The 27,257-nt window shown below is 54.9% G+C and overlaps 2 protein-coding genes across 7 annotated transcripts; one reads left to right on the top strand and one right to left on the bottom strand.

Annotated features, from left to right (window-relative positions):
* Positions 1 to 1,050: 1,050 nt before the first annotated feature.
* Positions 1,051 to 14,219, bottom strand: LOC103172185 (protein phosphatase 1A). Of its 3 annotated transcripts, none has more exons than XM_042345970.1 (6): positions 14,185 to 14,219; positions 5,675 to 6,668; positions 3,449 to 3,566; positions 2,627 to 2,744; positions 2,019 to 2,073; positions 1,051 to 1,473 (listed from the first exon to the last, which is right to left on the bottom strand). In XM_042345970.1, the coding sequence occupies exons 2-6, from the start codon at positions 6,623 to 6,625 to the stop codon at positions 1,444 to 1,446; spliced, it is 1,272 nt and encodes a 423-aa protein (XP_042201904.1). In that variant the 5' UTR covers positions 6,626 to 6,668; positions 14,185 to 14,219; the 3' UTR covers positions 1,051 to 1,443. The 3 variants fall into 3 exon arrangements, with proteins under 3 accessions (XP_042201904.1, XP_042201905.1, XP_042201906.1); XM_042345971.1 differs by lacking the exon at positions 14,185 to 14,219 and adding an exon at positions 10,712 to 10,762; XM_042345972.1 differs by lacking the exon at positions 14,185 to 14,219 and adding an exon at positions 8,065 to 8,127.
* LOC103190806 (reticulon-1-A) lies at positions 9,512 to 23,332 on the top strand. Of its 4 annotated transcripts, none has more exons than XM_042345967.1 (11): positions 9,512 to 9,695; positions 11,389 to 11,442; positions 11,744 to 12,085; positions 12,657 to 12,758; positions 13,654 to 14,193; positions 19,556 to 19,763; positions 20,088 to 20,226; positions 20,752 to 20,821; positions 21,356 to 21,402; positions 22,072 to 22,130; positions 23,068 to 23,332. In XM_042345967.1, exons 1-11 carry the CDS (start codon positions 9,635 to 9,637, stop codon positions 23,108 to 23,110), a joined length of 1,665 nt encoding a protein of 554 aa, XP_042201901.1. In that variant the 5' UTR covers positions 9,512 to 9,634; the 3' UTR covers positions 23,111 to 23,332. The 4 variants fall into 4 exon arrangements, with proteins under 4 accessions (XP_042201901.1, XP_042201900.1, XP_042201902.1 ...); XM_042345966.1 differs by having other exon boundaries at positions 11,386 to 11,442; XM_042345968.1 differs by lacking the exons at positions 9,512 to 9,695; positions 11,389 to 11,442; positions 11,744 to 12,085; positions 12,657 to 12,758; positions 13,654 to 14,193 and adding an exon at positions 15,589 to 15,861.
* Positions 23,333 to 27,257: the final 3,925 nt, after the last annotated feature.

Here is a 27,257-nt window from a genome sequence, read left to right as displayed (position 1 = left end):
GTGAGTTGGAAGAGGAGGAGGAGGAGGAGGACCAGGCAGAGGGATCGAGGGGGAGAGTTCCAGAGTATCGGGGGGCGGGGGGGGGGGTGCAGCGTGGCTGAAAGCGCGGCTGCCAAGGGTGGGGCGGAGGGGACGAGGGACAAGCAGGAGGCCAGAGCCGGCCGAGCGGAGGGGCGGGCAGTGAAGTCGGCGGAGAGCAGGTCAGGGAGGGAGGGAGGGAGGGAGGTCAGAAACCAGGACAGATCCGGTGTTTGAAGACTTTTAATTGATAAGGAAGGAGCTACAAGTCCAGGCCAGGAACTGGGTTGGGGTTGACACTGGTGTTGAGTTTCTCCTCTACGAAGCAGTGATGGGCAGATCCCCAACAAAAACAGTCAATTCTGCGCCCGTCAACGCCATCGCGCCCAAACGAGATGGATGTGAGGTCGGGGAGACTGAGACGGACAAACTCTCCGTCACGCAAGTGATTTCTGTGCGGTCGCGAACACAGACCTTGAAGGTATTTTAGCTGAATTGTTTTTTATTCCTGGGACCAGTGTGAATCACAGCACATTCCTTCGATACAGACGCTTCACGAGGAATCTACGCTGAACGCAAAAATGTACGCATTTCACACATTTACCTTAAATCCCCTTTTTTTAACCAGTTAAAGTCTCCCCCGAGAGCGGGTCCCCACAATCTCCACCCCCCCACCACCCCTTATTTTGATCCCCCAAGTCTCTCTCCTCCTTGCGCTGTCTGCCTTCCCCATCTGTCCCCATCTTTGTACCCAAATCTATCTCCAGCCGTCTCCCCCACCGCCCCCCTCGCTCCCCCCTCTACCCCCCCTCCACCACCCTCCAGTGTCCAGGCCAAGTGCTTCTCCAATAGTGATGTGTATCACTCTGCGACAGAAACTGCCTCGACTCCAAGAGTACAGGATTTATTGTACCTCAGCACTCCCAGCCACAGATAACTCACAAAACACACAAGTCACTACACTTTACAGTGTATCCTGTGAAGCGCTTTGAGACGTCTCGAAGATGTAGTAAAGCGATGCGTCAAATGTGAGTACTATTATTATTATTATTTTTATTATTATTATTAGTGGAGTGACAGAAACTTCACTCTCCGACCCCTCAGTCCAATATACACCACCACGTACACTATCCACCCTTGACCATTGGGCTTTACACAGATATTGGCTCTACATAACGTGCCCTCCACCAGGCAGCACCTACCCAGCAATGTCTACCCACTATGGCAGACAGTACCCGGGGAACAACAAGCACTGCGTACTAAACGCAAACTTCCCTTATTTACACCCCCCCCCCCACCACCCCCAAATCTCTCACGTGTCCAGCTCGTCTCAAACCCCGGGCGGGAATGGGAGAAATCCCAGCTTCAGGCCAAGATGGAGATACGTAAATATCACCATGAGTGCTGGGATGCTCCGGGTGTGAGCTACCGGCTTTCCTCTGAATCCCTGGAATTCTGCAGGGAGGAAAACAATGTTAGACGCAGAGATTAATGCAGGGGAAACCAATACAGCAGCAACAACCACAACCTTTATACAGCCTCACCGTATCCCACAGTGAGCGAGCGTCTCTCTCGCTGTGTACCTCGGAGGCAGTGTCACGGAGCCCAGCTCACCAGCCGTGTGTATTGTAATAAAATAATAATAATCCTGGCGTCTGACACAGACGTCTCAAAGCGCTTCACAGGATACACTGTAAAGTGAATTGACTGTGTGTTTTGTGGGCGAAACACGGCAGCCAATTGCCCAGAGCAGTGTCCCAGAGAGCGATCAAATTGTTATTATTAAGGGATTATTACCCCCGGAAAAGCGATCTGTCAATCGACTAACAACCAACCAGGTTCCTACTTACTGCTGGTAACCCGAGGCACATGTGAGTGTTTGTGGAGTAAGGAAACTTGCCTAATATTTTGCCCTGACCCGGGAATCGAACCCGGGTCCTCTCGCTTGCGAGGCGAGGGCTCTAACCCCTGAGCTACAGGTCTGTGTTTGGGTTACTTACCACGGCTTCGGTCTCCGCTTTCAGCTTTTTGTACATCGTCACGATCAGGTCCCTCCTGAGGCAGAGAACAGGAGCAGTGAGTCTCGTCTCAGGTGCAAAACCCGGGCTCTAATCCACTGACATCCCTTCCGTTCCCAGTGCTGTGCACACATCACCATCGGTGTCCAGGCCTTCAGCCGCTCTCTGGAACTCCATCCCACAGTCCCTTCGCCTCGTCTCTTCCCTCACCTCCTTCAAGACCCGTCTCCATACCTTCCTCTTCGACCGCGCCTTCGGTCACCCTCCTACCCCCACCCTCCTGCCCTCCCGCCCTGTCCAGCACCTTGGGACATCCTCCTGATGTGAAGCAAAAGTTCTGTCCCTCTGATGCTGATACCCGAGCCCTGACCTTGCCCAGCCCACCCCACAGCCCGGCCTCCAGCCAAGTCCCCAAGCCCAGCCCCCAGGCCTCTGCCCTCCGTCCACTCCCCATCCCATACCCCTGCCCAGCCTCTACCCCCATCCAAGCCCCCATCCAGCCCCCTGCCCCCAGGCCCGGCCCTGCCCCCGGCCCAGACCCCAGCCATGGCCCCAGCCCAGCGCCCCCCCGTCCCCAGCCCTGTACTCACTTGCTGCAGAGTCCGGCCCCCGGGGGCAGGTTGGGGAGGTTCTGCTGAGCTAAGTCATGCATCACTCTGAACAGGCTGGCCGAGCCCTGCTCCTCCTCCTCCTCCTGCCTGAAGCTCTCTGGTGAGAGACACCCACACACCGTGTCAGCCGCAAACACTGGGAACGAGCTGATCAGGACCGACTGAGGTATATTTTCCTCTCCTCCACAACCCCTCCCCACCGTTCTCGATGCCCTTCTATTCCAAGGTAATCTTCGAGGCCAAGGACAACCCCAGGCTTCTCTTCACCACTACCAACCGGCTTCTCCATCCGCCCTCTCACACCTCTCCCATCCTCTCCTCCAACTCCAACCGCGAGGAGATGTTGGATTTCCTCCAAAGTAAAATCGAGGGGATGCGATCTGCCGCCTCCGCCCTCCCAACCGCCACCCCCTCCCCATCCCTCTCTCACACTCCGGCCCCTACCCATCCCTCCCTCCGCACCTTTGAACCTGTCTCCACCTCCTCTCTGACCACCACTACAACCCACATGAAGCCCACCACCTGCTCCGTCGACCCCATCCCTACCCATCTCCCTACCTCCCAGCTCCACCTCCTCGGCCCTTTACTCTCAGACCTCGTCAACCTCTCCCTGTCAACTGGCACCTTTCTCATCCCTTTAAAAGCAGCTGTCATTACCCCTATCCTGGAAAAACCTTGCAGCTTAGAGACAGGGTGAAACGCCCTCTACGTTGTGCGTCCACATTCCCAGGTCAGGGTTAGAGACACAGCAAAGCTCCCACTGCACTGCAAATGAGAGTGACTCACTCACAAGTGACCTACCTGTCACTTTCTCCTCGATGTAAGCATTGAGCTCCACCTCTCTCTGAATTGCTTCCTGTGAGACTCCGGGTGCATTGGGGAAACAGAGCAGGATGATGCTCATGTTATCCTGGCTTCCCTGGGATGCAAACAGGGGGAATAATAATAATAATAATAATAATCCTTGCATTTATATCGAATCTTTGAGACGTCTTAAAGCACTTCACAGGATATACCGCAAAGGGCATTCATTGACTCTTTATTTTGTGGGCGAAACACGGCAGCCAATTGCGCACAGCATTGTCCTGTAAGCAGTCGTGGATTGAGTGGCCGAACGACTCCCATTTTTTTTAAGGGATTCTTTAAACGACACCCAGAAAAGTGATCTGCCAATCGACGAACAACTGAGTTCCTATTTACTGCGAGGAAAACAAGAGGCGTGTGTGTGGAGTAAGGAAACTTGCCCAGTGTTTCTCCCTGCCCGAGAACCCTACCCAGGTCCTCTCGCTCGCGAGGTGAGTGCGCTGACCACTACACTACATGGCAGGAATGTTCTGTTAGATTTGACTACAAAACAGATGGTTGAAAGCGTGCAGCCCACACCCCGCCGCCCCCTGTAAGAAGACGCACCGTGCAGCAGTTCTGAGGACCTAGTTTCCCTCCTGACACCCAGAGACACTGAGGCCAGATCGAGCCTCGGCTCTCGAGGCGAGGTTTTGAACCCTTCACCTTCACAGTCTGCCCATTGAGCCAACAGCCAGGGAGCCATTCGGTGCTGCGTATTTCGGGAGAGTTTAGCCCCTCTCTTGCTTCCTTCAAGGGTTCCGTCTAAAGACCTTCCTCTTCGATCGTGCCATTGGCCACCCTCCCACCCCTACCCCTCCTGACCCCAACTTCCAGCTCGGGTCCAAAAAACCCTGATTGTCCAGCGCCCTGGGATGTCTTTCTGATGTGATGGGCGCTATACAAGTGTAGGTTGTTGTGGATGTCACAATGTTCTCGCCCTGACTCAGGCTCAAGGGATGGAATCTAATCCGTTCCCTTTGAGCGGATATAAGCTGTACATCCGTGGGTTTGACCCGCGTCAGCCGTCATCCTCAAGGCAACGTACTACCACCCGAATCCTGCAAAGGGCCGTGCGGTAATCCCAGCGTCTAATATTAACCACAGCAATCGCCTTACACTGACTCCTGAGTCAGTGGATAACCACGGATAAAATGGTCACTTCGCTTCATGTCCCGGTCGCCTTCGTCAGAAAACAAATCCTCCTGGAACGTCCCTCTGGTCTCTCAATCCCTCTGCCTCGCACCACCTCCCGTGTGGATTTAACGTCTCAGAGCACAGAAAAAAACCATTCGGCTCACCAAACCCATTTCCTCCATTGGCACACAGTCACAGACTCAACCCCATCCCTCCCAGCCTGGGAGGCAGTTCTGTCCTGACCCAAACTCCATGAGTCAAATGTCTCCACCCTTTCAGGCAGTGCATTCCAGACCGTAACAACTCTCTGGATGAAAACATTTCTCCTCGTCTCCCCTCTGGTTCTTTTGCCGATTATCTTAAATCCATGTCCCGTGGCTACCGACCAACCCGCCAAAGGGAGAAACAATTTCTCCCTATTTACTCTATCCAATCCCCTCATAATTTTGAACATCTCTATTAAATCTCCCGTGAATCTTCTCTGCTCTAAGGAGAACAATCCCAGCTTCTCTCGTCTCTCTCCACGTAAGTCCCTCATCCCTGGTACCATCCTGGTAAATCTCCTCTGCTCCCTCTCCAAGGCCTTGACATCCTTCCTAAAGTGTGGTGCCCAGAATCGGGCAGAATACTCCATCTGAGGCCTGAACAGTGACTCGCAAAGGTTTAGCAGAACTTCCTCGCTTTTGTACTCTATGCCCCTATTTATAAAGCTCTAGCGACCTGTCCTGCCACCTTCAAAGATCTGCGTATGCGAACCCCGAGGTCTCTCTGCTCCTGAACCCCCTTCAAAACTGTACCATTTAGTGTACGTTGCCTCTCACCTCGTTCTGCCTCACAGCCTGCATCACCTCACACTTCTCTGCATTAAACTTCATCTGCCGCGCGTCTGCCCATTGCACCGGCCTGTCTACGTCCCCCTGCAGTCTGCTACCGTCCTCCTCGCTGTTCCCATTTGTGGGAAAACTCCAGGCTAAGATTAGGCGCAATTTGGGAGCGAGTGAGTGGAGGGTGAAGGTGTGGCCGGTGTGACTCTGTGCCTCTCCTCACCTTGTATAGACAGACGTCGATCACCTGCTTACAGATGTCCTCCAGGTCGGGGGTGAGCTGGAGCCTGGAGCGCACAAACTTACACAGGTCCTCGTTGGTGATGGTGTCCCAGATCCCGTCGCAGGCCAGGATGATGAACTCGTCGCTGTCCGACCTCAGCATCTCGTATACCTCCGGCTCGGGCGACACCAGCTGCTCGGTCTGACCTCTCCACTCCACGGCCTTGAAGTCAAAGTCGCCCAGTGCCCTGGACACGGCCAGGGAGCCGTTGACCCTCTGCCAGGTGACGGTGCCCCCGGCGTTCTGGATGCGCTCCTTCTCCCGGGGTTTGAACGGCTTGTGGTCCTCGGTGTAGAAGCAGACGCTGGAGTTCCGGCTCAGCACGGCTCTCGAGTCCCCGCAGTTGACAAAGTAAAGGTGATGCGGAGACACCATCACGGCCACTGCCGTGGACCCGCTCCGATCCCAGCCGTAAAACCGGGACAAGCTGTGCATGCGGCTGTCGATCTCCAGGAAGCCGGTCCTGATCCCGTTCTTCACGTGATCCATGGTCCTGCCCCGGTCCCCGCCAAAATCCTCATTGCCCGTGATGTAGCCCAGGAGATTCTCGGAGCAATAGTGGGCGACCTTGGAGCCCGCGTGCCCGTCAAACACAGCGTAGAAGGACCAGGCCTGCAGGCCCTTGGGCAGGGCTGGCACGATGGTGTGGGCATCTTCCATCTGTGCCCGCCACCCTTGCATGCTGCTCATTCCGTACCTCAATGCGTTGCCCGAGCCCTGGGTGCCGAATTTCTCAGTTACCGGCTTGTCCAGGTACGGTCCCACCTCGTCACACTGTTCCCCTTTGAAGAAGTAGGAGACCATCTTCTCGGTCTCCTTGGCCACCAGCCTGACAAAGGCCGATAGCTGAGGCACCAGCCGCACAGAGTCGGACGTGCTGTCGTTGCTCATTTTCACGGCTCACGGGGGCTGAGGGTTCCTTCACTTGTCTTCCCTGTAACACACACACAGCCCTGGGTCAGGGCAGAGAGAGCTAACCCTCACACACACACACACACGCGCGCACACACACACAGGCAGCAACTTGCACTTAATCGCTTCAGGACTCTACCCCGTGTGAAGGGTGCTATGTAAACGCAAGTTGTTGTTGTGGCGGCAGTAGAACCTCTCAGGTAGGAGGAATCTTCAAAGGCTTCGAAGAGATCGGGTGGGTCACTGAGCAGAGAGAGAGAGAGAGAGAGAGGAGACGGAAAGCACAGGCGAAAGGGGAGGTTTTCTAGCAGCGATTTGAAGGGAGGGTGACGGGGTGTGCGGCGGAGGGATTTGGGGGGAGAGTGGCAGGTAGTGGGAGCATAGTGACTGAAAGCGAGGACGCTGATCAGACAGCGAAGAGATGCAGAGCTGTCCCACACGCACAAGGAAAGAGGAGAGACAGACACGAGAGGCAGTCAGTCAGTCACCAGCTGCACTGACTCAAGCCCCGGGTGCTCAGAAGGCTAATCCACAGCTATCTTTACCCCAGTAATCCCTCAATCTTAATCCCATCGCTCCACAGAGGGCTTCCTGCTACACGATTGCCATCCAGGACAGGAGCCCATTTCCTTCCCCGTGTCCTGTAACCGCGACGCGCAGCACAATCTTACACCATCTCTCCTTATCACTCTCTCAAACTACTTCACGTGAGTTGCTTCGAAAGTCAGGACTGAACAACTTTCCTTAGTCCACGCACGCACTCACACGCACACACACACACACACTCACACGCACACACGCACACTCACACACACGCACACACTCACACGCACACTCACTCACACACTCACACGCACACACTCACACGCACACTCACGCACACTCACACACTCACACGCACACTCACGCACACTCACACGCACACTCACACACACTCACACACACTCACACACACTCACACGCACTCGCACTCACACACTCACACGCACACTCACGCACACTCACACACACTCACACACACGCACACTCACACACACTCACACTCACACGCACACACTCACACGCACACTCACACACACTCACACACTCACACGCACACTCACGCACACTCACACACACGCACACACACACTCACACGCACACACTCACACGCACACTCACACACACGCACACACTCACACTCACACACACTCACACGCACACACGCACACTCACACACTCACACACACTCACACGCACACACTCACACGCACACACACTCACACGCACACACTCACACACGCACACTCACACGCACACTCACACGCACACGCGCGCCTCTGTGTACCGACAGTAACTGGGAAGTCGTCTGTTGGTTGATTAGCGGATCGCTTTCCGGGCGTAATAATCCCCTTCAGAGAAAAGAATAATTTGGTCACCTCAAGTGGGGCCGCCGCCGGGCGCAATCGGCTGCCGGTTCCGCCCGCAAAAATCCCCCGTCAATCCGCTTCTGCGAAGCGCTTTGAGACGCCTCGGAAGACGTGGTCGGGGGCTGCGTCCAAGTGCTATTCGAAGTGCAGGATCCCCGCTGGTGTATGTAGGGCGATGCAGAAGGCGGCCCTCCCGCACGCGCCCAGAGATAGGATCGCTCCTACTGTCTCTCCTCTTTCATTCTCCTCCTCCCGTCGCTCGCGTTTCCCGACATCTCTCCTCCCCCTCTTCGTGGAGTCCTGTGGCTCAGTGGTTAGAGCACTCGCTTTGCAAGTGAGAGACCTGAGTTCAATCCCAGGCAGAGGGCGAAACCTCGGGCAAGTTTCCTTACCCCACACAGAGCCTAATAATAATCCCTCCAGAAAAAAAACAATAATTAAATTGGTCATTTTCAATCTACGACTGTTTGTGGGACATTGCTGTGCGCAATTGGCTGCCGCGTTCGCCCACAAATATACAGTCGATTCACTTTACAGTGTGTTCTGTGAAGCGCTTTGGGACGTCCTCTCCCGACGTGAAAAGCGCTATATCAAAAGCGAGGATTATTATTATTATTATTTGTGTGTGTGTTTTTTTCTCTCTCACTCTTCCTAATTCTCTCCCTGTCCTTTTCTCTCTCTCTCTCCCTCTCTCTCTCTCTCTCCCCCCTCCCCCTCCCCCCCATCTCTTTCTCTCCCTCTTTCGCTCGCTCCGGTTTTAAAAAACCCATTCGACATTTTCCCCCTTTTCCGTTTACACGTTTGATCCGCTCTTCGCCCACAAGACACACAGTGAACGCCCCCCTTCCCCGCACAGTGCGTCCTGTGAGGCGCTTCGAGACGGCTCGTGGAGACGCGCTCGGGCGCCGGATGGAGTGCAAGGGTCATTATTTTTAATAATATGCTAACATTCTCTGCCTTGTGGAGTCCTGTAGCTCAGTGGTTAGAGCACTCGCTTTGCAAGTGAGAGACCTGAGTTCAGTTCCAGACAGAGGGCGAAACCTCGGGCAAGTTTCCTTACTCCACACAGAGCCTAATAATAATCCCTCCAAAAAACCAAAAACAATAATTAAATTGGTCATTTTCAATCTACGACTGTTTGTGGGACATTGCTGTGCGCAATTGGCTGCCGCGTTCGCCCACAAATATACAGTCAATTCACTTTACAGTGTGTTCTGTGAAACGCTTTGGGACGTCCTCCCGACGTGAAAAGCGCTATATCAAATGCAAGGATTATTATTATTATTATTATTATTGTGACAACAGTCCTCCGGCTCGGCTCTTCTCTGTCCCTCGTCCGTCTATCTTCCCTCTGTTGTCTCCACCTCCCTTTCTCTTCCTTCCCCTCTTCCTGTTCTTTGCTCCATCCCCCCACCCCCCACACCCCCCCCATCCTCCCCGGAGAGCGGAGCAGACCGGCAGCAGGAGCAGGAATCACAGCTCTACACAATGAAGGGTTGCCGGCAGCTGCCTCCGTCTGTACGGTGACCTGAGCCACTGAGCCACTGAGCGCGATCCACGGGAACCAGACTCCACCTGGATGGGCCCCCAGAGCTGGACGGGCGGTGCCATGGGCCAGGTGCTGGCGTTTGGGCATTGCAGTACGTTTTTGCACATCCATTTACTGACCACGCTTCAGCCCCGCTCGCTCTCTCTCTCTCTCTCTCCCCGACAGACCGAGCCGCCGGCGTATCAGGACCGAAAAGAAACCACCTCCGAGCATCCAGCAGAGAAAAAAAAAACCCCCACCACCCCTTCCCCTCCAACCGAGCCTTGCGGGTCTGAGAGAGAGAGAGAGAGAGAGAGACGGGGCAAGATGTTGAGCAGCAGAGACAATGTACAAGTGTGGCTGCTTTGTGTAACTGGGCGTGTGCCTGTAATTGTGCTGTGTGCAACCGTTCGCTGTGTGCGTGTGTGTGTGCCTGTAACCGTGTGCCGAATGAATTGTGCGCGGCGTGTGTCTTTCATGGGGGCCGTGTGTGCCCACGAGACCCCCTTGACCGTCCAGCGCCCTGGGACGTCCTCCTGACGCGAACGGGGGCCCCCCCCACGTACAGGTGGAATCTGATGCTGCTGTTGCGAGTCAGGACCGTTTGCCGTGTACTCACACGCACCGTAGGCGTGCGCGGCCACGTTTTGGAGTGTGTGCAACGGTGCGTTGTGTGCGTAACCGCGTGCCGTGGGTATGTACAATGGTGTATGCGTGCAACTGCTGTGTGTGCAATAGTGTGCTGCGTGTGTGTTAATTGTGCCCCCGGCTCCACTGGCTCCCCCCCCCCCCCCCAGAGGATAGAGCCCCAAATCCCTCCACGGCCCTCGCTCCTCCCTACCTCCGTGACCTGCTAACCTCATGTCCAGTCCACTCCCTCCGCTCAGCAGGCTCTGGCCTGTTCCACTTCACCCCCCCCCCCCGCCCGGCGTGCCCCACCATCGACGGACGGGCCTTCAGCCTCTCTGCCCCCCACCCCCCACCCCCCCCCCCCCCTCACCCAGCCTTTGGTTTCGAGACTCTCTCAAGCACGGGTGACGGGTTTCCGTGCGTGTCCGACACCCGGCTGACCGAACCCCAAAAGTGCTCGGATCAGCGATATGTAATAAATTGTGCTGCCGCGTTTACCTGTGACGCTCTCGGCCCTGGGTTCCATGCGGCGACGCTCTCCTGGTCCACTGTGCAGCGCCTTGGGACGTCCTCCTGACGTGAAAGGCGCTTTATAAATGGAATCTTGTTGTTGTTGTTGTTGCGTGGATCCAACAACAACAACAACAACTCGCACTCACACAACGCCCTTCACGCGGGGTGGCCTCCCGGAGGTGGTCAAATCTGCCCCCCCGAGCCAGGGGGAGAGGGAGGGCGGGGGTGCGGGGGGGGTGGACGGGATGAGGTGACCATAAGCACCGTCAAAAAAGGTCTTTAGGTGGGATTTGGAAGTGCGGAGGGGAGGGGGGGGGGCGGCGGTGGGGGGGGGAGGCGGAGGGATTGAGGGAGAGAGTTCCAGAGGTTGATAAGCTCTGTCGGAACCAGAACTGTGAGCGTGAGACTGAGTTCAGTGACAAGTTTGCACAGGAGAGGGAGGCATTGAGTTTCTTGTTGCTTCGCTTCGCTTCGCTGTCAATGAGGAGTCGCTGTCACGGGCAGCGGGTGTGAGACCTGCCCCCGTTCGAAACCGTTACACGTCACTGCGTGTGTGTCACCCGGACCGGAGCAGCGCGTCACGTGTGAGCACGTGCGGAGCGGGTGAGCTGCGCGCCTCTGCTGATGTGATGGAATAACTGCTGCTGTGTTTCCGTTAGAAGAATCTGCCTCAACCGTCTCCACCACTCCTGACTCCACGCCCTCCTCCACCGAAGGTGAGCCCCACACGCTAACCCTCTGCCCTCCCCACAGTCACTACGCCTCCTTGCCTCCCCTGCCCCGGGTTCTGAATGGGTAACAATGATAATAACAATAATAATAACCCTTGCATTTGGTATGGCGCCTTATCACGTCTTCAAGGCGTCTTAAAGCGCTTCACAGAATGTACTGTAAAGTGTAGTGACTGTGTATTTTATGGGCGAAACAAGGCAGCCAACTGCGCCCCCAGCGACGCTATGACAAAGAAAGGCTTGTGATTGCTGTAACCGCCACGGTGGCTGCTCTCTCCTGGCGCAGGGGTGAATGAGGACTCGGATTTCCCGGACCCCGGGACCCCCCAGGAGTTTTCGGAGGAGGACGAAGAGACGGACAGCCTGCTGGATTGGCGGATGACCGCGATGTGGACGGAGCCCGGGGCTGGGAGCAGGAGGGACCTGAGCGGAGCCTTGGTCAGGACGGAGACCATCGAGACGCTGTTAGCAGAGGACGACGGCTGCTCCAGTTTGATGGAGACCCAGTGCGTGGCAGGTGCCCCGGGTATCAGAGAGGTGCCCTCAGCCCAGGAGTGGAGGCAGGAGGCAGGGGGGCATCCACAGCCTCAGGCAACGTGTGAGCCACACCCTCCTGCTTCAGACTCAGGTAAAGGTGTGGGGAGGATGGGGTGGGGGGGGAAGGAGGTGTGCGTGTGGGTAAGTGCGTGTGGGCGGAGGTGTGTGTGTGTGTGTGTGTGGGAGAGGTGGTGTACGTGGGGGTGGGAGAAAGTGGGTGTGTGTGGGTGTGGGTGTGGGGGGGGGGAGGAAGGGGTGTAAGGTGTACCTGTTGGCTTTGGGGCGATTGAGAAACTAGATTGTGTGACTTCCCTCTGATAGGGAGATTTGGCCTTAATCGGAAAATATTTCCTCGGTGTAAACATGTGAAACATCCTCCCACAGAGGGTGAGGAGGCAACGACGACAACAAATTACATTTACACAGCCACTTTCACGTCAGAAGGCGCTGGACAGTCAGGGATTTGGACCTGAGCTGATGGATGGGATCGAGGGGGCGGGGGGGTGGGGGGGGAAGGGGTTGGAGGATGGCTGAAGGCGAGGTCGAAAAGGAGGGTCTTGAAGAAGGTAAGGGAGGGGGGGGCGAGGTGGAGGTCCTATCGATTGGGAATACGTTAAAGGGTGCGGAGAGAATAATAATAATAATCCTCGCGTTTGATGCAGCGCCGCATTCATTCGAGACGTCTCAAAGCGCTTCACGGGATACACTAACATGTGAAACAACGACGGGGAGAGCTGCGAAAACTCGGCAGGTCGGGAAAGACAGTGAGTCAACTCTTTTGCCCCTCTCCGGTGTGTTTGCCCGTTCCGCACCTCTTCACCCCGGTTTTGTTTCAACCCCCTTGTCCTGCCTCCCCCTCTCCCTCTCAACGTGTCCTTAAAACCCTCTCCCTCCCGACATGCCGCAGTTCTGACGAAGGGTCGGGGGCCCGAAACGCTCTCCGTAGACCCTGCCCGACCTGCTGGGTTGTCCCTGCCCTCTCTGTGTTTGTTTGAGATTTCCAGCATCTGCAGCGTTTTGTGTTTTGGTTACTGTGAAGCGTAGTGACTGTGTATTTGGTGGGCGAAACGTGGGTGGGGCCAAAAAGCCAGGGAGATAAGGTTGAAAGGTTGACCGTGGTCAACCGCAGGATCCTCGCACTCGGGTTCAAATTCATTCACTCCCTGGCACCTCCCCTACCTCCCCCTCCGACCTCCTCACTCCCCAATCCACCACCCGCCGCCTCCCCTCGACTGGCACCGGCCTCCTGCTCGTCCCTCTCACCCTCCGCGCGCAGCCCCCCCCCCCCCCCCCACCCACCGCCATCGGAGGTCGTGCTTTCAGCCGCTGCGCACCGAAACTCTGGAACACTGTCCCTCAATCCCTCCGCCTTGACTCCTCTCTCCCCTCTTTCAAGTCCGGCCTGAAAACTTTCCTCTTCGACTGTGCTTACGGCCACCTCAACCCCCCCTACCTCAATCCCCCTACCTCCCCCCCCCCCCCCCCCGGCTCGGAGTCAGGCTCCGCCACTGTTAAGCTCTGGGATGCTGTATAAGTGGAGGTTGTTGTTGTTGAGTGGCCCCCCCTCTGTTCCTATGACACTGGGCCGAATTTGAACGCAGTATCCGGTCTAACTCGCTGCTGGGGGGGGGGGGGGGGCGCTGCTTATTTTAATTCCAGAATCTGAAGCCCCTTTGGGCGAGAGACACGGCCTTGAGACAGAGGCAGCAGGGGCAGACAGCCTGCAGGCAGAGAGCGTCTGCGGCGAGAAGAGCGACGCGCAGACGGAGGCAGTCTCGCGGGGGAGACAGGACCCGCAGAGAGAGGGCGCGTCAGAGGACAGAAGCGGCCGGCGCGCAGAGAGCCCGTCGGAGGAGAGGGGCGGCGAGCAGGCAGAGCGAGTCTCGGGCAGCAGGCGCAGCGTGGGCACAGAGTGCGTCGCTGGTGAAAGGCAGAGCGTGCAGACAGAGCCGGTCCTGGAGGGGAGAGAGAGCCCACAGAGTGAGCCAGTCTCAGATGAGGGTCTGCAGCCGGGGGGAGATCCAGCCACAAGCCGGAGCCAGGAGCCAGGCCTGTGGGGGTACCCGGAGTGTCAGTTGATGGCGACGCCGATTACCAGCCGGACCCAGGAGCTGGATGTGAGGCAGCGAGACGTGCCCGAGACGCAGAGGTTGCAGCGAGTCCATTTGCTACGGAGTTTTGTGGCGATACCTCAATCAGGTAACTGTTCATTCCCACCAGCGGCAGCTTCAACCGGACTTGGTTTCTATTTTTCTTTCTGCTCTTCAAGGCCAATATAACAGCAAGGGAGGACGGAATCACACTAGTCGGCCATTACTGCGTATATCCAGCCTCCTGTTTGTCCCTCGTCCCCTCCGCTCCACTATCTGTGGCCGAGGTTTGGGGGCTGGGGATGGGGGTTGGGGGCTGGAGGGTGGAGACGGGGCTGGGATTTGGGGGCTGGAGATGGGGTTGGGGATGGGAATGAGGGTTGGGGGCTGGAGATGGGGTTGGGGCTGGAGGAAGGATGGGGTTGGGGTGAAGATGGGTTGGAGATGGGGTTGGGGCTGGAGGATAGGGATGGGGGTGGGGCTGAAGATGGGGTGGAGATGGGGGTTGGGGCTGGAGGATAGGGATGGGGGTTGGGGCCTGAAGATGGAGGTTGGAGATGGGGGTTGGGGCTGGAGGATAGGGATGGGGGTTGGGGCCTGAAGATGGGGTTGGAGATGGGGTTGGGGCTGGAGGATAGGGATGGGGGTTGGGGCCTGAAGATGGCGGTTGGGGGTTGGGGATGGAGGTTGGAGATGGGGCTGGGGTTGGAGATGGGGCTGGGGGTTGGAGATGGGGCTGGGGGTTGGAGATGGGGCTGGGGGTTGGAGATGGGGCTGGGGGTTGGAGATGGGGCTGGGGGTTGGAGATGGGGCTGGGGGTTGGAGATGGGGCTGGGGGTTGGAGATGGAGTTGGGGGCTGGAGATGGGGATGGGGGAGAGGATTACGTGGTGAGATTCTGAGGTGTTGGATCCTCTCAGGCTGTGACTCACTGGTCCTGATGCTGAGCTCAATCATTCCCAGCACTGACTCATCTGTGTTCTCATGGTTACTGACAGTGTCAGAGCAAACTGGGGATGGATAATTAATGAGATGAGGGGGGGGGGACATCCGCTAACAGAAACCACTGTGAAAATACTACCACTACTAATAATAATCCTTGCATTTGATACAGCGCCTCATCGCGTCTTCGAGTCGTCTCAAAGCGCTTCACAGGATATATTCTAATGTGAACTGACCGTATATTTTGTGGGGGGGGGGGGGGTAACACGGCAGCCCGTTGCGCACGCACAGCAGCGTCCCACCAAGTCATGGATTGAGTCGCCAAATTGTTTTTAAAAAAAAAAGTTTAAAATGGTCATTTTTCAGGGATTATTATCCCCGGAAGGAAACGTGATGCGCCAAACGACTAACAACCGGGTTTCCCACTTACTGCTGCGGAAGCAGAGGTGTGTGTGTGTGTGTGTGTGTGTGTGTGAGCGCGTGAGTGGAGTAAGGAAACTCGCCTAAGCTTTCGCCCCCATGACCCCGACCCGGAATCGAACCGGGGTCCTATCGCTTTCGAGGCGAGGGCTGTAACCGCTGCGCTGCAGGGCTCTGGCCGTGGAAGGGTTACAGGGCAATGCGATTTCCTTGGATGGTGAAGGGCGTTACTGTGGGAAGCTCCATCCCTCCTTTGATTGGCGGGGGCACACACTGCAGCATCTCGCTGGTACTGTCGCCAGAGTGGGGTGCGGAGAGCGCTGAGCTTCCCGCGTAACCACACTGACTGATGGAGCCCAGGTCTGAGTGCCCAGGGATGGAGAGCGTCTGGAGTCGCTTCTGCTGCAGAGAGACGGGTAGGAGAGAAGCTGTTCCGCTGCGTGCTGTCTACGCCCGTGTTACTCCTCGGGAACAGCCTCGCTCTTATCAACGAGAGAGGAGGAGAGAGAGAGACACACACACACACACGTACACACGCACACACACACATACAGAGAAAGGGAGGGAATGAAAGATTTGGAGGAGAGTGGGAGAGGAATCGAAGGGAGTGGGAATGGGAGAGGAGAGGAGAGGAAAGCAGGGGGGGGGGGGGAGTGGCAAGGGGGAGAGGGCGCAGACAAAAGACTGCCTGCAACAAAGAGAGGGACTGTGACGGAGGCACGGAAGCATAGAGCGGGGAGACGGAGACAAAGGGAGAGCGGGAGCAGGGCCGGCTGGGCAAGCGAGCAGCAGCGAGAGAGAGAGAGAGAGAGAGAGAGGGAGAGAGGGAGAGAGGGGGGGAGAGAGAGACGGAAAGACAAAAGAGACGAGAGATCGGTTGCGGAGAGCTCATCTGTCGCGATCCCGGAGCGTTGAGAGGGGAAGCCACGCAGGGAGTAACAGGTCACAGGCAGCCGGACAGCCGCCTCGTCGTCCCCCCCCCCCCCCCCCCACCCCCCTTTATGAGAGCCCGGGGAGCGAGACAAAGATGCACGAGACAAGAGCCGGAGAGAGAAAGGGAGAGCAAACGCACAGACGCTGCAACACGCCCACAGACTGCGGACGCACCCTTCTCCTATGGCTCACAGCCACAGGTCAATGCTACGGAGGATTCCCCGGAAAAAAAAAAACACCTTCACGCGCCGACTCCGACAGCCTTATGATAATAATAAGAGTAATCTGTGCATTCGATACGGCGACGTCTGCAAGCTCTTCACAACGTACACTGCGAAGCGTAGTGACTGTGCGTTCTGCGGGCGAAACAGGCCTTACTTCGAGATCCACTGCTTGACCCTCCATGCAGTGACAATCCTAGCCAACGCCTGAAGCCCCCCACCGCCGCCCCCCCGCCCACCACCCACTCCCCCACCCACACTGGCCCCTAGGGTAGCGTCGCCTGGGTTTGTTGTTTTTAAAAAAAATAAACCTACTTCTAAATCAAGACTGATTTGAAGAATTTTCCACAATGTTAATAATAATAATAATAATAATAATAAATAATAATAATAATAATAATAATAATAATCCTGGCATTTGAAACATCTTCGAAACGTCTGAAAGCGCTTCGCGGGATACACTGTAAAGCGAATCGACTGTACATTTTGTGGGCGAAACTGCGCCCGGCGACGTCCCCCCCCACAAACGGGCCGTGGGTTGGGTGACCCAAATTATTATTTATAAAAATGTACTTTTGTTTGGAAGGGATTATTACCCGAGGGAAAGCCATCCCGCCAATCGACTTAACGAGCAGGTTCCACTTACCGCTAGGTACGCGGAGGCGGGTGCGCGCGCGTGTGCGCGGAGTAAGGAAACTTGCCCGCGGTTTCGCCCTGACCCGGCTGGGATTCGGACCCAGGTCCTCTCGCTCGGGAGCGAGGCGAGTGCTCTCACCGCGACGCCGCAGGACTTAATTTGTCAGGACTACAGTCTGAGCCGAGGTGGACTGCTGGGCTTCTCGAGAGGCTGCAGAACCCAATGGGTTAACGGTGCTATGTGCTGCGAGTGCAGTTGGCGGGTGGCACCTCACACGCTGACGGCCGCTGCCGGGGGAAGGGAGAGAAGGGGGCCGTGAGCTCTTCTCGGGGACTCTCACAGAATGGGGTGGAAAGGTCAGATATGAATCCTTTTTAATTTAATTTCAGTCCTTGTGCGGAAAGGCTGAGCCGGGAGACACGGGGCAGGGGAGTGGGGTGGGGTGGGGAGTGGGGAGTGGGGGTGGGTGGGGAGTGGGGAGGGCATAACGTTAAGAGAGTAACGTTATGTGTGTTGTGCGCGGAAAGTCCAGGCGCTGAACTTCACCAGCTGAGAGCGAGAGGGAGAGAGAGAGAGAGAGAGAGAGAGTGTCCGTTCGAGCTCTGAAACGGCCTCAGCCCTGCCTGACCCCCCGAGCCCTGGTGGGGTGGGGCGGTGGGGTAGGGGGGGGGGCACCAGCACCGCCTGCTGCTTGACAGTTACTTTATTGTGTCCCGTGTTTCTGGAGGGGCAGCGAGCTATTCCCGCGGCCAAGTGTGTTAACCCAGCTCCGTGCCGCCGTGGCTGGCAGACGTGCGGCGCGGTGCGGCGCGGTGCTGTTTGCAGGTTGCCGTCCGTGACCCTCCGAGCTGCTCGCTCGCCTCGTGCAATACGATCCGGCCTCAGCTGTTATGTCGGCACCCCAGTTGCTCCATCGGCCTAAACATAGCCTGAGCAAAATGCTTGGAGCTTCTCGGAGACCCTACAGAAGTGGGTGTCTCACAGGGGACGGCGAGAGAGAGGGAGAGAGAGAGAGAGAGAGAGGGGACCAGCTACGACAAGCAAATAGAGCGACACCGTTATTATTATTATTATTATTTTTTCGCCCAGGCCGGGTGTCTCGACGCGCGCGGAAGCCCATCACCGTTGCTTAAGGGTCTCCAAACCCAACGTGAGATTTCCCTGCGTCCCACCTACGTATGGAAATCCCAGAGATAGATTGTTGGAATGGAATGCGCTCTCTCTCTCTCTCTCTCCCTCTCTCCCTGGAGAGACACATCCTGTTCACCTAATTCTGGAGAGCACTGGGCGCAAGTTGGCAAGAGCCAAGACTTGGGGAGAGCCCAGAGTGTGCGTTGGGGCATCCGGCTAAAGCCTCACAGCTTGTCATTGATATCACTGTCTGGCCAGCTTTCCCGTTGCTTGTCCAGCTGGGACCACCCGACCCGTTAGGGCTTTGGCCTGGAGGGTTAAACAGGAGCTGAGGGGGATGATTCCCTGCCTTCAGTGACAGCTCGACCCTTCCAGGTCCTGCCGATGAGCTGGGCTGGGCTGGGCTGGGCTGGGCTGGGCCGGGCTGTGCTGTAATCAGCAGTGCCCTGGAATACCGCCCACCCACCCGGCTCAGGACCAGGACGAGAAACCGTCACCGAGGGCTGGCTCGATTACGGCATCCCACTTCCAAACATGTCACCTTGGGGCCAATTCAGCTCCGAGGAGACCCCGCTTACCAGAAAACGCTTCTTCGCACGTGGGCCGATGAGAATGAGGAACACGCTAGCACCCGACGGCTGTACCAGCAAAGAACATTGGGGCGTTTAAAAGGGAGGGAGGGAGGGAGCGAGGGAGATACATGGGATACAGGTTTTAAGGGATGTGGAGAAAAAGCGAGGAAATGGGATTCTAAGATCCGTCATGGTCTAATAAACTGAATGGCCTGCAACTGTTCCTATGTTCCTACAAGAGGCATTGGGAATGGGCATGACAAAACAACAACAACAAATGACATTTACACGGCACCTTTTACGTCAGGAGGACCTCCCAAGGTGCTGGGCAGTCACCCGAGCCGTTGGTTGGGATGGGGGGGGGGGGGGGGAGGTGGAGGGCAGGGCCAGGCTAAGTGGAAGAGTGGAAGAGCGTGTGCTTGAATGGAGAGGTCACAAATTACACAGTGCTTTGAGACGTCTCGAAGATGTGATGAGGCGCTGTATAAAATGCACTGTATAAGGATTTCCTGAAAAAGCTGATTTTAGCCGAAATCCAGGTTTGGGACTAGCGATATGGCTGAACCTGTTCTGATTCTGCCTCTAACCCTCTCTCTCTCTCTCTCTCTGTCTCCAGTCACTGACCTGCTGTACTGGGAAGATGTGAAGAAGACAGGAAGCGTCTTTGGAGCCATCATCCTGGTGATGTTCTCCCTCACCCAGTTCAGTAGCATCAGTGTCCTTGCGTACCTAACCCTCTCCATCCTCTCTGTCACCATCAGCCTCCGCGTCTACACCTCGGTGCTGCATCTGGTCTACAAAACCCAGGAGAGACACCCTTTCCAGTGAGTGACGTACAGCAATTCAGTGTGAAGGGTTTTGACACATTTCCTCCACGGTCTTGTTCCCGCTACCTCTGTGACCCTCTTCCTCGACCGGGCCTTCGGTCACCCTCCTCCTCCTCCTTCCCTCCTCGCCCTCCAACCCCCTCCAGATAGTTTTTAAGTGGAATACATAAGTAATAATAATAATTATAACCCTTGCATTTGATAAAGCGCCTTATCACGTCTTCGAGAACATACTGTAGAATGCAGTGACTGTGTATTTTGTCGGTTGGTTCGCAACAGATCGTTTCTGCTCAAACATAAACCTTTGCGGGTCCCCCACAGGGTGTATCTCGACATGGACATCACGCTGTCCCAGGAACAGCTACGGAAATACACGGAGACGCTGCTGCTCTATATAACCAGCAGCATCAACCACCTTCGGCGTCTCTTCCTAGTCCAGCACCTCCTGGAGTCTCTGAAGGTAATCGGTCTTCTGTTTTATTCAGTCCCGATAAAGAACTGGAGGGGTGACCAGGAGATGTTATTTTTGCCTGGGGAGTTGTTACGGTCTGGTACGCGCTGCCTGAAATAGCGGTGGAGACCGATTCGGTGACAGCTTTCAGAAGCGAGTTGGATAGGTACTTGAAAAGGAACAATGTGCAGGGCTCTGGGGTAAAAGCGGGGGGAGTGGGACTGGTTGATGGCTCTTTCGAAAGAGCCGGCACCCGCACAATGGGCCGAATGGCCTCCTTCTGTGCTGTAATCTATGATTCTATGTGGGAGAGATGGGCCAGACACTAGTAACAGCATGGCCTCGATTTCGCTCCTACCCCCCAGTGCTGCTCTACCTCACACAACATGTTTCCGATCTGACGCTACCTTCTTTCTCTCTCTCCCGGTCTCTCACTCTTTCTCTCTCTTCCCCACCCCTCTCTCTCTCCCTGTCTCTCACTCTCTCTCTCTCTCTCTCTCGCCTTGTCTCTCTCTCTCACTCTCTCTCTCACAGTTTGGGGTCTTGCTGTGGTTAATGACCTACATTGGAGCCGTGTTTAATGGACTCACAATCGTCATTCTGGGTAATGTATACTCATCGTATCAATCTCTGCAGTTCAGTTAGCGAGTTACCCTGTAATTACAGGCAGTGGGTACACACACACTGCAGCCCGCAGAGACTGACATATTTTTTGATTAATTGTGTTTGGAGTGGAGTCCTGTAGCTCAGTGGTTAGAGCACTCGCTTTGCAAGTGAGAGACCGGAGTTCAATTCCAGGCAGAGGGCGAAACCTCGGGCAAGTTTCCTTACTCCACACAGAGCCTAATAATAATCCCTCCAAAACCAAAAACAATAATAAATTGGTCATTTTCAATCTACGACTGTTTGTGGGACATTGCTGTGTGCAATTGGCTGCCGCGTTCGCCCACAAATATACAGTCAATTCACTTTACAGTGTGTTCTGTGAAGCGCTCTGGGACGTCCTCCCGACGTGAAAAGCGCTATATCAAATGCAAGGATTATTATTATTATTATTATTTGACATGGCGTTGGTCTAACTTATCTCTGTGTGTGTGTGTGTGTCTCTCTCTCTCTCTCTCTCTCTCTCTGCTTGCAGTGGTGGTGACAGCCTTTATCGTGCCCCTGGTTTACCAGAAACACAAAGTCAGTATCCAGGCAATTCCTGTTCTCTGCTCTCCCCATTTCCCCCCAAACTATTCCCCAACAGGAACTGTCACCTTCGAAGCCCTCCATGGCCTCGCCCGCCCCCCCCCCCCCCCCCACCCACCTCCCTACCTCTGTGATCTGCTGAGCCAATATCAACCTGCCCTCCGTGTCCCCCGTCCGGCTCGCCCCACCCTTTGGAACTTCATCCCGCATTCCCTTCGCCTCCTCTGCCTCCTTCAAGGCCCGTCTCAAGACCCTCCTCTTCCATCACACCTTCGGTCACCCTCCGACCCCCACCCTGCCTGCCCTCCGCCCCTCCTGATTATAACCAGCAGCTCGGGTCCAAATCCCTGACTGTCCAGCGCCTTGGGACGTTCTCCCGATGGGAAAGGTGCCGTGTAAATGTCATGTGGTGTGGTTGTTGCCGTCCCTGCACCTTCCCTCACCTCTTTCAAGGTCTGTTTCAAGACCCCGCGCTTTGACCGCACCTTCGGGCTCCTTCCCCCTCCCCGCACTGGCTCCCACCCAGCGCGGATGACAAGCCAGGACTGCTAAGCGCCTTAGGACGCCCTCTAGACGGGAAAGGCCGCTGTGTGCAAATGTAAATGTCTTAATTGTTTGCGGCATCTGTTAAAACCCTCTCTTGTTGGTCCGCTTTCCCTGCAGGTGCAGATTGATCAGTACTTGGGTTTGCTCACAGGCCAAATCAACCGTATCAAAGCAAAGTAAGTTGCCACTCAGTCCCCTCACTCACCACCGCTAACGGTGTCACGATGGCGGATCCCAGAGACGCAGTTTGCAGCCACAATGCCATGTAACCTCAACAGCAACGCAATCACTTCCAGAACGCAAGTAGAGTAGAAAGACCATTCGGTGCAATGTCGCCAACAGTGCAGCCACTGCAAGAGCCGCAGCGGCAGTGCAACCCAGCAGCAACGCAGTTGCAATGATAACGGCAATAACAACTTGCATTTACACAGCGCCCCTCACGCAGGGTAGCGTCTCAGAGAGCATGACTCCGAGCCGGGGAGGGAGGGGGGTTGGGGGGGAGATGGCTGAAGGCACGGTTGAAGAGAACATCGATTGGATGAATGGCCAGTATTTTTTTTTTTAGCCTCAATGTGTTTGTGGATATGGGTGAGGGAGAAATATCCACCTATTGAAAGTGCAGTATATGCGGTATTGAGTGCAAGAGCGCATTGGGTGTGCATTGCTAACAAAGTGGTACAAAGCAGTCCTGTAGCTCAGTGGGTAGAGCAATATATCGCAAGCAAGAGAGACCTGGGTTCATTCCCGAGCAGGGTGCAACTTTGGGCAAGTTTCCTTACTCCACGCACACACGCACACACACATACGCCTCTGTTTACACAGCAGTAAGTAGGAACCCGGTTGTTAGTCGATTGGTGGATCGCTTTCCCGGGGGTAATAATCCCTTCAAAGAATAAATAATTTGGTCGCTCAATCCACGACTGCCTGTGGGACACTGCAATTGGCTGCCGCGTTTCGCCCACAAAATGTACAGTCACTACGCTTTACCGTATATCCCGTGCAGCGCTTTTAGAGATGTCTCAAAAGACGTGATAAGGCGCTGTATCAAACTCGTGTTAGTAGTAAAGGGCAGGAGCAACTTTCATGCAAATTTTCCTTTCCTTGTCTCGGCAGAATCCAGGCAAAATTCCCGAGCACCAAAGCTGCGGCACAGTAGGGGGACGGGGCGGAGCGGGGCAAGGCGGGGCAGGGGCGAGGCAGAGAGAGAGGACCCCACAATCACATTGAGGATCGAGTCACACACAGAGATGCAAGTGAGACATCAGTGTGAAAGTCTGAAGCCATCCCGCGGTGAACAGAACTGCGGAGAACACACGACTTGCCTCTCGCTACGTGAAGCCATCTTGTCTCTTGTGCAAATAAAGCTCGTTTATCTGGACTACCAGCCCCCTCCTCTCCCCTCTTACCCCAACCCCACCTGCCCCCCCCACACACACACACACACACCACACGCGCACACACACCTACACAGCCACGCACATACCCATACTTTGAATTCCACCTCGCCTTATGCTGTAAGACGGCATTCAGCCCTCTCAGACTGTTCCGCCGTCTTAAAGAGCTATCCCATTTACCTCCCTTTTCCTTATAAAAGATTTTCCAGGGTGGTACCAGGGTATGAGGGACTTCAGTTATGCGGAGAGACGAGAGAGAAGCTGGGATTTTTCTCCTTAGAGCAGAGAAGGTTCGGGGGGAGATTTGATAGAGATGTTCAAAATCATAAGAGGTTTTGATAGAGTAGATCAGGAGAAACTGTTTCCACTGGTGAGTGGACAGTAACCAGGGCACGTAGGTTTAAGAAAATTATCAAACCAACCAGAGGGGAGATGGGGAGAATTTTTTTTTTTACCCAGAGAGCTGTTACGGTCCGGAATGCATGGCCTGAACGGGTGATGGAAGCAGATTCGATCGTAGCCCTCAAAAGGGTGTTGGATGTGTACTTGGAAAGGGAAAGCGTGGGGAGTGGGACGAGTTGGCGGCTCTTTCAAAGAGCGAACACAGGCACGATGGGCCGAATGGCCTCCTTCTGCACTGTAATGTTCTATAATTCAAAACCCCTTATCAGGGCAGTGAGTTCCAGATTCCCAGCACCCCGCCTGACGATATTTTCTGATGTCACTTGATCTCAGGGGGATGAAAAGGCAACGCGAGTGAAATCTCTGGGATGATGCCCATTTTAATCCACTCCCACCTCCCAGTAAGTGTGGGCGCTCGCTCTGATGTCACACGGCAGGATAATGATCCTAATCCAGATTCAATCCTATTTATCTGTTCACAAAAGACTTAAATGTGGATTAGAACCAAGGTAACATCAGGTATTAAGTGCACTTAAAACAAAACACAGCATTGAATGTGTTTGTGGGTCACTGCTGTGGTCAATTGGCTGCCCACAAAATATACAGTCAATTTCACCTCACAGGATATTCTGTGAAGCGCTTTGAGACGTCGCGAAGACGCGATCAGGCGCTGTATCAAACGCAAGGATTATTATTCCTAGAATTAATTTGAAAACTCAACTCTTTTCTAACCGTGTCTTTGGATCTTTAACCGCCTCCTAAAGAACTGCCGATCGGACAGTCCTGTCAGTTTAACATCTCAGGCGCAGGACAGCAGCTCTGTGAAACATTCCCTATGATGGAAAGAAGATACTCTCTACAGACGCAGCTCTATCTGGCACATGTTACGGAGGAGGGAAGAACTGTTTATAGCAACACCGAGATACTTTGGTGGGTTCATTCCATTAAGGCCAGTGAGTTGGGGATCTGCCGAGCCAGGAGCTGAGGCTGATCACATATTCCGTGGGTCATGTCCGTCCAAACTTTCCCAGCGCCTGCGACAGATAGCTTCAGAGCGAATCTGCAGATGCTGGAACACCCCCTACTGACCACTCCTGCAATGCTATCCCCACATCATTAACCTTCAGGACCCATTAATTACTGACTGGTCTGTTCTCCTCGTGCACATGGTACACACGGGTTTCGGATCAAAGTTTTGGATCCGAGCTGGGGCTCGGGATCGGGGAGGGTGCTGAGTTGGGGGGGGGGGGAAGGAGGGCGACTGAAGGGCACGGTCGAAGAGGAGGGTCTTGAGACAGGTCTTGAAGGAGGCGAGGGAGGGGGTCCGAGGCAGAGGGACTGCGAGGCGGTCGGGGCAAAGTGGCAGAATCCTATCCAATTTCTGTTCACTCGCCTGCGATACTGTGGCACTGGCTGCATCGTCTTCTTTTGTGAAGCATAGATGTATTTGAAGGGAAGCTAGAAAGGTACACGAGGGAGGAAAGAATAGAAGCTGTTGTTGTTGTTGTTGTTGTTGTAGACAGCTGCAGATTGGGACTCCTGCACCCAGACCCCTGAGACTCACCAGGAGGCAATGAATGAGTCCTGCAGCTCAGCGGTTAGACCGCTCGCCTCGCAGGCGAGAGGACCCGGGTTCGGTTCCCGGCAGGGTGAAACATTGCACAAGTTTCCTTACTCCACACACACGCGCGTGCGCACACGCACACACACACGCACACGCACACGCTTCAGTTACCAGCACCGAGTAGGCACCCGGTTGTCCGTTGATCGACGGATCACTTTCTGGGGGTAATAATCCTCTCTGAAAAAATTTGGTCACTCCATCCACAGCTGTTTGCGGGGACGCTGCTGTGCACAATTGGCTGCCGTGTTTCACCCACAAAATGTACTGTCATTTCACTTTGCAGTATTTCCTGTGAAGCGCTTTGAGACGTCTCAACAACGTGATAGGGTGCTACATCAAATGCAAGGATTATTATTATTATTATTATTATTATTATTATTATTATTATTCCACTGCGTCCAGCACTCACTGCCTCTGGCCACGGGGTGGCACGATTTACACTTAATTGACAAAAACACCGCACAAATAGATCAAACAGAGAAGAAATTTCTTCGTGCAGAGAGCAGTGGGAACGTGGAACAGACTCCCACAGGGGAGTTGTGGAGGCAAATAGCACAGATGTATTTAAGGGGAAGCTCGAGAGGTACATGAGGGAGAAAGGAATAGAAGGCTCTGCTTGAAGGCTTCGTTGAGGAAGGGCAGGAGGAGGCTCATGTGGAGCATAAACGCCGGCACAGACCGGTCGGGCCGAATGGCCTGTTTCTGTGCTGTATATTCTGATGGTTTCTAATGTATTTCATTTGCCAGTCAGAGGTACTGATATAGAGCAGCATCACTGTGCCCCTTTACGCATGAAACCTCAGGACGTAAGATTATGTATTTTAGGAACGTTCAGATGGTTGGCTGATCCGGGCGTAATAATCTCTCCAAAAAAATAATAATAATTCAGTCGCCCAACCCACGACTGTTTGTGGGGACGCTGCTGTACTCAATTGGCCGCCGCGTTTCGTTCACAAAGTACACAGTGAATTCCCGTGAAGCGATTTGAGGCGTCTCGAAGACGTGATAAGGCGCTGTATCAAACGCGAAGGTTATTATTATTATTACGGTAATGAATCCGATCGCCCGCACAGTGAGAAAGGGCAGTGGGGACCAGGCGGTGCACGTGAATATTTTGCTGTTGTTGTTGGCTCAGGCCCACCTCTCCACTACGATGTGAAGCCGCTCGTTACACTGCTGATGGCCTCGCTGGGACCTGAGCTGTTTCCGGAGGCAAACTTGCTCGGTCTCTAAGGCGGCCTCTTTTCTGTTTCACGGCGGTTGCAGTGCGCGGAAGGAAATTTATATCAAGTGCACTACAGACGTTTCTGTAACAGGAAACGTGCCCAGATACAATCTCATCGCAGATCACAACAACAGTGAGCAACACAGCAACCAGCTACACACACACACAAACACAAACACACACACACACACACACACACACAGAGCACGGAACACCTCAGCATTTCCAATCGCACGGTTTGGATTTGCATCGAACAACAATCCATGCGTCTGTTCCTATCACGTCAATCGTGGTGTCTCACAGAGAGTAACCCTCACAACACTCCGTTCACAATCTGAGTAATACTCCACGGTTTTTCAGCAATCGGGTTGAGGTGACTCAAAGCCGACGTCAGTGTCTGATAAACCTCAGGCAGGCATAAGTGCTGGAAGAACGCAGACAGCAGCCAGAGAAGCGACACTCACTTGCGAGCAGGTCAGAGCACATGCTGTGAGGGACTATACATTGGCTTAACGTGATGTGTGGGGTGAATGCTCGCCGGAGTTTTGAAAGCTCCGATGTTCCCTGCTCCCGGGAGATTCTCCTGACACAGGAAGGGTCCAACGCTGGAATGAAAATAACTTGTGCTTTTTGCAGGACCTTATCAAGCTGTAACGTC

Source organism: Callorhinchus milii, unplaced genomic scaffold, assembly GCF_018977255.1.
Source record: "Callorhinchus milii isolate IMCB2004 unplaced genomic scaffold, IMCB_Cmil_1.0 Scaffold185, whole genome shotgun sequence".
Classification (NCBI taxonomy): domain Eukaryota; kingdom Metazoa; phylum Chordata; class Chondrichthyes; order Chimaeriformes; family Callorhinchidae; genus Callorhinchus; species Callorhinchus milii.
Note: the sequence above shows the minus strand (reverse complement) of the source record. Positions and strands in the feature narration are given on the sequence as shown.

Coding starts and splice junctions, on each gene's coding strand:
- LOC103190806 (XM_042345966.1), top strand. CDS start 9,635: ATGGGCCCCCAGAGCTGGACGGGCGGTGCCATGGGCCAGGTGCTGGCG. Junction 14,194..19,555: donor TGTGGCGATACCTCAATCAG/GTAACTGTTCAT, acceptor CTCTGTCTCCAG/TCACTGACCTGCTGTACTGG. Junction 19,764..20,087: donor CAGGAGAGACACCCTTTCCA/GTGAGTGACGTA, acceptor GGTCCCCCACAG/GGTGTATCTCGACATGGACA.
- LOC103172185 (XM_042345970.1), bottom strand. CDS start 6,625: ATGAGCAACGACAGCACGTCCGACTCTGTGCGGCTGGTGCCTCAGCTA. Junction 2,745..3,448: donor CATCGAGGAGAAAGTGACAG/GTAGGTCACTTG, acceptor GTCTCTCACCAG/AGAGCTTCAGGCAGGAGGAG. Junction 2,074..2,626: donor GGGGCCGGACTCTGCAGCAA/GTGAGTACAGGG, acceptor TCTCTGCCTCAG/GAGGGACCTGATCGTGACGA.